This window comes from Melanostigma gelatinosum, assembly GCF_949748355.1.
Source record: "Melanostigma gelatinosum genome assembly, chromosome: 24".
Classification (NCBI taxonomy): Eukaryota; Metazoa; Chordata; class Actinopteri; order Perciformes; family Zoarcidae; genus Melanostigma; species Melanostigma gelatinosum.
This window is the reverse complement of record NC_136657.1, coordinates 7,852,872-7,864,624: the sequence shown is the minus strand read 5'-3', so window position 1 is coordinate 7,864,624 and position 11,753 is coordinate 7,852,872. Positions and strand designations below refer to the sequence as shown.

Here is an 11,753-nt window from a genome sequence, read left to right as displayed (position 1 = left end):
GTCGCGAGTTGATGACTCGTAGCTTTTTTCCGCCTACCTCCCTTCTGCTCCATTGTTTCAGTGGTGAAGGGATTGAAAGACACCGTGTGTTACAACTGGAATAACAGATGCTGTGGAATAACGCTGACACAGGGTACGTTTTTATTAAAAGCTTTTTAATAATAATCCAACATCCTTTTTTAAAATTTATTTCCGCAGTGCTGTAAATGCGCCCCTGCGCGAGCGACGCTGCCAGTTTGAGCTCGCGACGGCACCGCTATGACGAGCAACAGTGAAGCTGTCGTCCTCGCTCACCATGTGAAACGTTAGCTGATGCTAAATACCTGATAAAACCAATCGAAGTTTAAACTCAAGGAGATGTTGATAAAGGACTAACAGTTGGCTCACCTTCTTGTCTGTAGGTTTAGCTCATGTAAGGTTAGATGTTAACTGGCCTTCTAAACATGTTTGTTTATTGGTTAGCTTGTTTTAATATGATTAAATATATATGATTCCAATATGTAAGTCATGCCGAAATAGAGAACAGCTCCTAGGGGTTAATTAAAACGTCTGTACATTAACTGACCAGTGAAGCATCTTTGAGATCGAGGTTTGGATCAATCAATCTCTGCTGATGGCTGAGGTGTCTAGTTATGCAGTTAAAATAATGCAAGTGCAATAATCTGTGACCAGCATTAAGTGGTGGTTTCCAGATTGAGGTCTGGATTTTCTCCAGCTTTTTCAAACTACAGGAAGTAGTGTATTGATTGATTTTTCTTTGATGTTTTAGTTTTTTTTCCTTTCCTGTTTAAAGTTAAAGATGCCCGTAGGAGTGCATCTCTTGCTATTCACTTTCCAGACAGCACCAGGCTGTATCACAAAAACAGCGCTGTCCGTTTGTGACAGTGTTACTCATGAGATGACTCACAGACACTTGGTCAAGATCAGCCATGGCATTTTATCCCGGGAGGGGGGCGGCATCTGAAAGACATTGCTGTGACAAGCATGGACATAATTGGTGCAAATGCAATACTCTGTGCGTAGAATGTTGCGCTTAGCCCCATTCATTGTAATACCGGTGTCATTAATGGGTCAGTACATTTCTGTCTGCCAGGCCTCGAATGCAACGCAGCACATTTGGACTGTAGCGTTGCATGCATGACATTAATCTCTTCAGTGTTATGTAAGCAGAGGATGAATGTTGCCCAAGGACTCTTGTCTTTCCACAGGCATGCCCCCCCCCCCACACACACACACACACACACACACAGATATTTCTGCCTGCACTGAGGTCAGTGATGCAGATGGTGCTGGGATTGCATCAACCTGCACGGCATCCTTTTTATTAAAGTAGCTGTCATTAGTTGAAATGTGATAACGCACTCCTCTTCCCACTTAAAAGAGCACAGGTTTTACACGATAAGATCAGAGGATCTAATGAAAGATGCTGTAGAATTGCATTATGGGAAGTGTAGGAGCCAGCGTTTTGGGACGTCACTCACGCTAAGGGCTAAAAGTTTTGATTTTGCCCATTCTTTTTTTTAAATCTATCTCTCACAAGCCTCCCAACTTCATGGAAGCGCGATGCTAAATTGCTAAAGTTGCCCTTTAATTCAATTTTGAACGTTTCCAGCAGCAGTGGGTCATTTGGAACTTTAGAATTGTGTGAATGAATATTTAAACAGACTGATGCCAACTGAAGATCTAGCGAATTACAATACAGAAGCTCTTTTTTCCAAATTCTCTCCTGGGAGCGCATCACTTTAAGAGAGTGCATCCTGTCTCATCCCTTTAAGCCCCAGAGCATTCCCTACAGAGACACTCAACAGGATGTGGGAGGGCTCTGTTGCTGCTGATTTTAAAGAACTTTCAAACCCTAAAGAAGATGCCAGACAACCAGCGGTTAAAGTGTCCAGCAGCAAACACTGTGGGAGTAATTTGACTTGTAAACGTGGTAAATATCTTCATCTCTGGTGCCTCTTTGACACTTCTCTCCTCAGGTAAAGGTGTGCGCGGGCACCACCCGTCAGTGCCGGGACAGGATGTGATGTCACAGCGGTAAGCGGCTCGCGGTCCAGCTTTGTGTTCGCAAGCGGGGACCCCCCCCCCCCCCCACTCCCGCTCCAAGGCCAGGAGACATGTTTGAGGTCAAACCCCGGGCGGTGGAGAAGAAAGAGTCGAGCACGGAGACAGGTCAGGGCATCATATTAATGTTGATACTGTAATAATGTTCCAAGGGAAATGTCTGCAGTGTGGGCTTTGTGTACATTCTCAAATATTATAACGTCCCGCTGCCCTGAAGTACAGTATGCCGTGTCTTTGGGCTCGATGCTATAGTTAGCCCCGTCTGTCCCAGTAAACCACATGTTTGTTCAAGTGGAAGGACACACACACGCGCACGCATGCGCACGCTCGCGCACACACACACCTACTACAAGCGGTTAATCCAATATTGTTAGTTCATAATTCACACAGCGAAGTAAAAGGAACAGTTTGATATTTTGTTTTTTTTTACCTGGAATCTAGCTGTATCTGGGTAGCCGTGCTCTGCTTCCAGTGGTCTTGTAATATAATCATAATAATATGTATTTTAATCCGTCCTGGCCCACAGATGAGGGGCTGGGCAGCAGCGGGAAGCGCTACGGCTCGCTGGGCTCCGGCTCGGCCGACTCCGGCTCCGTCTACCTGTCGGACAGCCAGGACTGGGCCGTCTCCCCCGGCTGCTCCCCGGACGAAGGCCCCGCGCAGCACAGCGCCATCTCCCCCGTGCTGGCCGAGGAGACCTTCCGCTACATGAGTGAGTGTGGATTTCAACGCTACGGTCTCTCCGGTCTACCGCCTTTTGATTGGTTAAAGCCCGTGGCGACAGTCGGTGAGCAGATGGCGTGCGCCTAAGTGTGTTGGACACGGGAGGGATTCGTTTTACACAATGCACATCCTCTTCAATTAAAATCACAGGGATTTACCGCGGATATTATTTGCCACACGGTTGTCATTGTGCCTGTTTGTCCTTGCTGATGTGTGTGAGAGAGGGAGAGAGACGGTGAGCAAGAGAGCAGTGATCCAGCCAGAGTTGAGTGCAGTTCAAAGCCGGGGCCAGAGTCACGGGACAGGGAGGGAGGGAGGGAGGGAGAGGGGTGGGGGGGGTTGATAGAGGCTGAAGAGAGGACAGTGGAGGAGTCGGATCATGCCGGTTTTAAACATTCACAATGAGGAGGTTTACGACAACTTCGCGATGGAAGGTGAGTGCAGGCGTTAGCGCAGTGTGTGTGTGTGTGAGACATGTGAGCCGGTGTGACTGCAGCTCCAGTCGAGTCTGCAAGGTCAGGCAGAGCGTGTGTACAGTGTGTGTGTGCGTGTGTTCCTTGAAATCAAAACGCGGTCTATTAATAGCGCCCGATGCACTCGGAAGAGGCATGCTAATGTTCCGAGTGCCCCACAGGAGAAGTGAGTAAATGCAGGGTTTGTATGTATTCCAGACAGTGCTGACGACAGCGTAAATATTCCAATACTGCGATGGTACAAGCATCTCAAGTATCCCTTTAGTGTGTCATGTTGTGAAATCAGAACAGGGAACCGCAGAAACTCTATTTCAATGCAAAGTAGAGTCAGAGTGGTGACACGAGAGAATCAGCTCGCTTCCAATACTTTCTAGTCTTTGACACTCTGACCTCGCATGTGTCCAACGTGTGGACCAACCTCACAAAACCACATCAGCAACACAAATACGAGAGCACAAAAACATCATGAACTCCATCCTGCACGTTCGAATTAGCATTTTACCCATTTGAGTCGATAGTTTTTCGTTTGTAACAATTATTTCCTACATGACACTTTCAAATTGGGTGTTTACAATTTGTCGCATAAACTAAATGTACCTGCAGCGAGTGTAGTTTGTTTATTAGTGCCAAAAGTCCAGAGTGTTTCTTAACAAGTCACCCAATGACCACTGTGTCAGCAGTCCAAGAATCAATTTCAAAATAAAAGCGGGACTCTTGGCGTTAAATGTACAGTAACAAGAGAGATTAAATGTGTGTAACAAAGATAGCCCCGGTGGGAAGCAGAGGTTATTTTTAACAGTCGGGTTGTTGGCCCAGAGGTCACCGCTGGCCTCGGATTACCGGACGACCACTCTCGCTCAATCGAGCAGCTGCTTCACTCGAAGGCTCTCCCGCACACCGCTTATTGCATGTGAGCGTAGAACGCTTCCGCGGCGTTGAGCGTGGCGATGTTTCACAGTGATCAGAGTTGCCACTTCTCTTTGAACAGGTGGAAGGGGCGGCGGAGCGGCGCCGGTGACACCCACTCGGGTGCTTAAAGGCGGACCGGACTAATCGATGTGTCGATCCTCAACACACTAATATGTTCTGAAAGACGTTGATTCACTGAAGCTTCAGCTTTCACCCTCGGCTTCTTTACTTCCTGTCTTTCTGCCCCATTCGTCTTAAAAACAAGCTGGTTGCTTGTGTGCCTGTTGAACTCTTCCCCTTCTTTTATCTCTGTCTCTCACGATAGCGTATCTTGCCTTGGAGCCCTCTTCCTATTCCCACCCCGGCTCTCAGAGCCTCTCCAAAGGTATCTTCCTCTCTCTACCTGCCTGTTCTGCTCTGCGACTTCATCATTTAGCTCCAGTGTGTGTGTGTCTGCCTTTTTCGCATGTAGACGACAGCAGACGAGAAATGAACCGAGTGTAGGTCTGCTGTCTGTTACTGTAGACAGCTTTATAGCACTGTATTGTGTGTGTGTGTGTGTGTGTGTGTGTGTGTGTGTGTTGAGGCTGCATTACAATCAGACCACTAGCAACCACATCACCTTGTAGTGGAGCTATTCCATCAAATGGCATCAGTGTTTCTGTAATGAGTGACATATTGTAACCGCACTCGGGTTTGAGGAAGTGGCTGCCCGCGTTGCTTGTGGTCAGACTGTTTTATTAGGTAGCAAGTAAAGTGTGTGTGGTTTAATTAGAATGCTTTTGTGTTTGCATGCACGATGTGCATAACCGACTGCATGCAGGCGTGTTGGTGTGCGTTTGCTTGTGTGTCTCTTGATGGTAAAATGTCGTCTTTCTGGCCAGTCCTCAGCGGGGATCGCGTGGAGCAGATGACCAAGACTTACAATGACATCGAAGTGGTCTCGCACCTTTTGGCGGAGGTAGGTCGCGCCCACAAATAGTTTCACGTCATGAAGCGGCGTCTGATTGGTCGGTGCTCTGTGTGCTCTGATTGGACAACAGCGGGACAGAGACTTGGAGCTGGCAGCTCGGATCGGTCAGTCTCTTCTGCAGAGGAACCACCTGCTGCAGGAACGCAATGAGGCCTTAGAGGAGCAGCTGGCACAGGCCCTGGACCAGGTAGCTCACGCGCTAAATCTTTCTATCTTCAAAGGAAATGCATTTTAAAACTACCTCTCTGCACCTCTATGGCTATCGGGAATCTGCAGATTTTCAGCTCACACAGTAACCACTCTACACAAACCCTCCCTCATTGGCCAGGTTCACCAGGTGCAGCATGAGCTCGGCAAGAAGGACGAGTTGCTGCGCATGGTGGCCAGCGCCTCGGAGGAGAGCGAGACCGACTCCAGCGCGTCGACGCCGCTGCGGCAGCCCCGCCCGCTTGGGGGCACCATGGCCGCCGCCGCACTCAGCCAGCTGGAGTCTCTGCAGAGCAAGCTGCAGGACCTGGAGGAGGAGAACCTGTCACTGAGGTCTGAGGTACGGGAGTGGAGACGCAGTTCGTGACGTGAGCATCATGGCTGTTGTACGATTATGGAAGTGCTTATGGTTCCTCTCTCGTCTCTTCTCCAGGCGTGTCAACTGAAGAGCGACACCGTCACCTACGAGGACAAGGAGCAGCAGCTGGTGAACGACTGTGTCAAGGAGCTCCGTGAGTGAGACGCGCACGTAGTTCACACTGCAAAGGACGCGGTCTCGTGTCCGGAATGCCCGATTTTTAACTTTGGTCTGTGTGCCGGTTCCAGGAGAGTCCAACCGTCAGATGGCGTCTCTGACGGACGAGCTGTCTCAGAAGAACGAGGAGCTGCTTCGACACCAGGAGGAGATCTCTCAGCTGCTCTCCCAGATAGTAGAGCTGCAGCACAGAGTGAAGGAGGTGAGGACACTGAACTGCTGTCCCGCGTTATGTTCTGAGGCGTGAGTCATGAATCTGATGATTGTAGTCTGGAAAGTAAAAAAGCCTTTAAACTAAGACTTTAACGCCAATGACATGGGACTTCTCTTGGAATAAGACTTGGTGTGGACTGGTCGTCTTGACTTGGGACTTGACGTGGTCTTGACTTGGGACTGGACCTGGTCTTGGTGGTCTGTTTAAATGCTGTGTGTTTGTACCCAGCTGGCTCTGGAGAAAGAGGAGCTGAGGATCCACCTGCAGGCGTCTAAAGAAGCTCAGAGGCAGCTCACAGCAGAGGTACAATCTCACTCACTCACTCACAGGGAGAAGTCTGAATCACAGATGTTTAGGTTTACAGGGAGAAGTCTGAATCACAGATGTTTAGGTTTACAGGGAGAAGTCTGAATCACAGATGTTTAGGTTTACAGGGAGAAGTCTGAATCACAGATGTTTAGGTTTGTAGCTTTAACAAACAGCGACACTTTTTAGCGACACTTTGTAGCAGATAAATAAATACAGAAATACTTTGACTAGAATTAAAAAAAAATACAATTAAACAAATAATTTAATTAATTTTGTTTTTTAGTTTATCTGCCTCATTCATTGTTTTTATTAATCTTCAATTAGTAATCATGTTAATTTAGTAAATCCATTTATAGGTTTAAGAATGTATTAAAGATAATTCAATTGACAACTGAAATAATACATTTAAAGTCTGAATGCATGCCTAATTCAAATATCTATTTTAGGGATTCATTAATTGCTGCAGACAAAGTAATTTAAATAACAACTGCTGGTGTGTGTGTGTGTGTGTGTGTGTGTGTGTGTGTGTGTGTGTGTGCGTGCGTGCTTTGCAGCTGGACGAGTTGGCGGACACGAATGCTGAGTGTGCAGAGATGCTCCATGAGTCCCAGGAGGAGATCAAGGAACTCCGCAGTAAAAACATTCCCTCTGCTGGGATGCGAAGGCACCTCTCCTACGGCATCTGCCCCATGGTGAGAGACGCACAGGGAAGACCCGAGACACAAATTCACAACACGCTCGTTGCTAAATAACGGTTGAAAATGCACCAAAAGAAATGTATGCGTCCATGAATGTAAACAGAACTTGTGTGTGTACAGGACTCCCTGGCAGCAGAGATCGAGGGCACCATGAGGAGAGAGCTGAGTGTAGAGGAGGAGGCCGCCTCTCAGGACCAAAGGTCAGAAACCTGAGCTTCACCACAGAAGAACCCCATTGTAATGTGACAGTCCTCGGACTGAGACTGGTTCTATGTTCTGCTCTACTTAACAATAAAATCCCACTTCGAAACACGGACCCATTGGACCCAAAGTGTTTTCATGAGACTTCAAGCACCAGGTCCAGGACCTGGTCTCTGACCATGTCCCTCTTCTCCCTGCAGAGTATCCCACAAGCGAGTCTTCCAAACAGTCCGCTCCATCAACGCCTCGGCGTCGCGGCCAGCTTCGGCCACGCCTCCCATCCCGGGCTCAGGACAGAGCTCTCTCGTGATGACCGCACAGCCCTTTACGTCCGCTCGGGGGTACGTCACAAATATCCCTGCCTTGTGTTTTGAACTTGAGGGTGACGTTTGTACCCCTTCGGTTTAATAAATGTGTGTTTGCAGGGAGGAGGTGCGAATGGGCCAGCCCGGCTGTCCAGGAGGAAACGACCTGACCAGAGCCCTCCACCGGCTGTCGCTGCGACGGCAGAACTTCCTCTGCGAGCGGCAGTTCTTCCAGGCGGAGCGTGAGAAGAAGCTGCAGGCCCCGGAAGGCGACGGGGAGGGCAGCGTGACGTCTTCGTTCTCCAACCTGTCGGAGCTCTCCTTCAGCTCCAGCATCTTCAAGACCTTCCTGCCCGACAAGCTTCAGATCGTCAAGCCCATGGAAGGTAAAATGTTCAGAAATAAGAAATCCAGCAAACGCATCTTACTAACTGGTGCCAGTGGATTTTATGCTTGGAGGGAAAGTTTTCAATGACTGTAAGGGATGTGGTGGTGTTTTGAATTGGGACTTGATGGTCTGGACTTGGGACTTGGTTGTCAGGGCCTGAGACTTGACGTGGGACTTGGCGGTCTGGACTCTACGTGGGACTTGACAGGTGGTGTTTTGACTTGCGACGTGACGTGGGACTTGGTGGCCTGGAGTTGGGACTTGGTGGTTTGGATTTAGGACTTGACTTGGTGGCCTGGAGTTGGGACTTGGTGGTTTGGATTTAGGACTTGGCGTGGGACTTGTTCGTCTTGACTTGGGACTTGGCGTGGGACTTAGTGGCCTGGACTTGAGACTTGACGTGGTCTGGATTTGGGTGTTGACATGGGACTTAAGTCGTCAGTGATCATAAGGACATTTTTTGTTGATGCATCAAACAGGCTCAGTGACGCTGCATCACTGGCAGCAGCTGGCCACACCACACCTGGCCACCATCCTGGACCCCCACCCCGGGGTGGTGACCAAAGGCTTCTGTCCACTGGCTCAAGACGCCGTCTACCGCCTGTCTGACATGGAGGAGGATGAGGAGGTCGAGGAGCACACGGGTGTCCTGGAGAAGGGGGCGGCGGAGCGGGGTAAGGAAGAGGTGGAGGACGAAGAGGAGGAAGGCGGGATCACCTTCAAGGTGCGCTTTACGTCCACGCCGGAGGAGAGGAGAGACAGAACGCTCTCCCCCACCCTGCCGGCATCACCCGGGACACCTGCCACTTCCTCCTCAGTCAGAGCGGACCTCTTTCTGACCCCCGCACCCCGACATGTCACAGAGAAATCCCCTCAGCCCATTCCAGTTACCTGTACGACCGTGGTCCAATCACAAAGTCAGATTTTCATCTCCACGGCAACGTCTTCTTCTGGTAAACACTACACTACTGTAGTTCAATGTTGCCATCATCAGTTTGTTCGTCGTTACCTGATTTGTTGTGTGTTCAGTCCAAAATCCAGGGAAGTGTCAGAGCTCCACCTCCTCCACCTACACCTTCACGACCTGTAGCATCCTGCACCCGAGTGACATCACACAGGTCACCTCGAGGTAAGCCCTCTGCAAAGGATACAGAGAATTGTTATGTTGTTTTCATCGTGCAGTGATGAATGACAGGAGGACTCTCTTCTCACCTCGTACCCGTCTTCATGTTTTTCAGTTCTCGGTCGTCCCTCATGGCCAACACACCGAGCTCCATGAGGACAGGTCCCAGCACCCCTGTGACGCCGTGCAGACTGAGCCTGGGTGGCTCCTTTCCCCCTCGACGCCTGCATGTGCCCACCAGCGGCCTGGCCAAGCTGGTCCTGGAGAGGGGCATCTCCGCACAAGTCTCCACTGACTCCCCCCCTCCGTCCCCAAAAACCGCAGCCCGGCAGCCCCTCTTCCGCCTCCTCCCTGGCACACCTCCTAACTCCCCATCACCCTCGCAGGACCCCTCCCCGGTGCCCCCGGACTCCCGCAAGCAACAGACCGACAATTTCCTCGCCTCGCGGCCGGCAGAGCTCTTTCTCCAGGACGTTTACGGGTTGAACCTGGGCCGCGCCCGACATCCCAACCTTCCAAGCCCTTCACAGGGAACCCCAGCCCGTGTCCCGTCCCCCAAGTCGGGGCGCGCCAAGCCTGACCTCGGCCTGGTGGAGAGGCTGCGGCGGCTGGGGTTCTCCAAGGTGCTCCAGAGCGCAGAGTCTGAGGCGCCACGCCAGGATTCTGCTACTTTTGTGTCGGCAGGCGGGGGAAGCCTACTGGACGGGCTGAGGCGCAACCAGAGCCTCCCGGCCATGATTGGTGCCCGAGCGGGGAAGTCGGCCGGTATCCCGACACCTCCTCCTCACCCCACCTCCCTGGCCCTCCCGCCACCACCCTGGGGAAACCCCAAAGAGCGGCGACGGCATCTCGCCTCCGTCCCCGATGCCCCGTCCAGTTCAACCAAACGCTGAGGGGACGAGGCGGCTGGACAGCGAGGGCAGACACTCCAACCTCTCTTTTACACCTCCTCCCCTCATCTCTCCTCCTCTCTGCCTTTTGGAGAAGAGGGCAGAACAATCCCTCCTTTTTAAAGCACAATTCAATAAAAAACGGACTGTTTTCAGCTACACCGCCACCGCTGTGTCTACGACGTAGACACAGCGGTGTAGCTAGTAACCCAGGCCTTAGCCCGCCTCCGACTGGGTTGCCCAGCGCCCGATACCTTCTCAGTCATTAACTCGGTTCTGTAGTTTTCCTGCGAGGCTCTGGATGCTCAGTTGCAGGGATAGGAGGGAGGGAACGGTAACGCCTACGTGGACGAGGGTTTGTGGATGTTGATCAGAGGAGATATGGTGAAGGAATATGTCTGTCAGAAGGGAAAGTAAGTGAAAGGTAAAAGAGAGGACGGCTGAGCATCCAGTCTTGCTGTTCCAAGGGCTTGTTCTGGAGTGGGTTAGAAAAGCTTTCTATCAAATAGTATCGCGCTATAACCATCATACAGCAAATGCTTTAGGTCATCTCCAAATAAAAACAGAAGGGATTCAACATGCTTCTATAATTTGAGGGCTGTAAGTGCTAGCTGGTTTAATACTGCCGGACTAACCTTGTAGTCAGCCCACGCCATTAACATGCCGGTATTAATATTCTCATGATTTCACTGCTCTGGGGAGCGTACATGCCTCTCGCAAGCCTCTGCATGAGAAGTCGGAGGCGAGGAAGACCGGGTCTGCCTTTTCCTTCGGGTCCTTGTCTTCAGTGGAGGCCTTAAGTAGAAGCCAGCACTGTTGTGGTTCGTGTCCCTGTGAGGCCATGTTTGTGTGTAGTAGTTGCACTAGAGTGGGATTTGGAGGTTGGGTTAGTTTTTGAGGATCACTGCTTGCTTGAAAACATTTCGCCGCGGGTTCTGTTGGCCTTTTTTCTTTTCTTTTTAAAGAGACATTCAGGTTCAGTCTGTTAAAGGGAGGAAAAATATTAACACATGTGGTTCACACACTGGCCAGCAGATGGGAGTATTCCTGCAGCAGAGCAGAAAGAAAGTTCATCGATATTACTTGTTAATATTCTATGATTTCATGCTTTTAGACACAAGGAAGCGCAGACCCCCGTGACTCAACCAGACCTTCCACTCAGCTTCCGCACTTTGTTTTCGTGACACCACTATTTGAAATACACAGATTAACATATTAATGAGACCACTGTAACGACCTCGGCGAACATTTTGACCTATTGTAATGTGTTTTTTGCTTTCCCGCAGAAGGGAATCCAAATTAAGCCAAAAGTGATGCTATTATTTTTCAAGTAATGGAAAACATGTGTTTTTGTGATGCATTTTGTGCTGAATAACTAACATATTTAAGGTTATTTTTGTGTACGTTTGTCAGTTTAGAGCAGAGGAAAGAAGACTCATCCAGACTTCTAGTTGTAGTTTTCATATCCCCTGTTTTTCCAGTAGAGCAGGAGGTTCAGGTGTGTGTGTGTGTCTTTCTTTGGCTAAATTATAAAATGTCACTTCCTCATGCGTACCTTCTAAGATCATGATCCTCTGAAAACTACTCATGGCTATTATTCAGCTGCCTCTCTTTCTTAAATAAAGCAATGGAAACAAAGCCGCTGACTCACCCACTGGTTTATTACTCATACTCGGTGGAAGAACCGGTGCAGAAAGTCAATGCAATGTTGGCTTTTTGTTTTCCCCATACTTATTTCACT

At 49.8% G+C, this 11,753-nt stretch overlaps 1 protein-coding gene across 5 annotated transcripts; it reads left to right on the top strand.

Annotated features, from left to right (window-relative positions):
- The first annotated feature begins 12 nt into the window (after positions 1-12).
- Positions 13-11,644, top strand: trak2 (trafficking protein, kinesin binding 2). 5 transcript variants are annotated; one of them, XM_079296761.1, is made up of 17 exons: positions 13-133; positions 1,980-2,172; positions 2,591-2,776; positions 4,495-4,554; positions 5,054-5,130; positions 5,213-5,329; positions 5,471-5,689; positions 5,783-5,861; positions 5,956-6,086; positions 6,327-6,401; positions 6,962-7,099; positions 7,226-7,305; positions 7,507-7,647; positions 7,732-7,997; positions 8,479-8,952; positions 9,029-9,128; positions 9,238-11,644. In XM_079296761.1, the coding sequence occupies exons 2-17, from the start codon at positions 2,118-2,120 to the stop codon at positions 10,013-10,015; spliced, it is 2,976 nt and encodes a 991-aa protein (XP_079152887.1). In that variant the 5' UTR covers positions 13-133; positions 1,980-2,117; the 3' UTR covers positions 10,016-11,644. The 5 variants fall into 5 exon arrangements, with proteins under 5 accessions (XP_079152887.1, XP_079152888.1, XP_079152890.1 ...); XM_079296762.1 differs by lacking the exon at positions 4,495-4,554; XM_079296764.1 differs by lacking the exons at positions 13-133; positions 1,980-2,172 and having other exon boundaries at positions 2,652-2,776; positions 4,249-4,554.
- Positions 11,645-11,753: the final 109 nt, after the last annotated feature.

Bases quoted from the DNA above. Each gene is read 5' to 3' on its own strand.
- trak2 (XM_079296761.1), top strand. From the start codon at position 2,118: ATGTTTGAGGTCAAACCCCGGGCGGTGGAGAAGAAAGAGTCGAGCACG. The intron at 5,131-5,212 runs GTAGGTCGCGCC...ATTGGACAACAG, and splicing joins TCTCGCACCTTTTGGCGGAG to CGGGACAGAGACTTGGAGCT. The intron at 5,690-5,782 runs GTACGGGAGTGG...TCTCTTCTCCAG, and splicing joins ACCTGTCACTGAGGTCTGAG to GCGTGTCAACTGAAGAGCGA.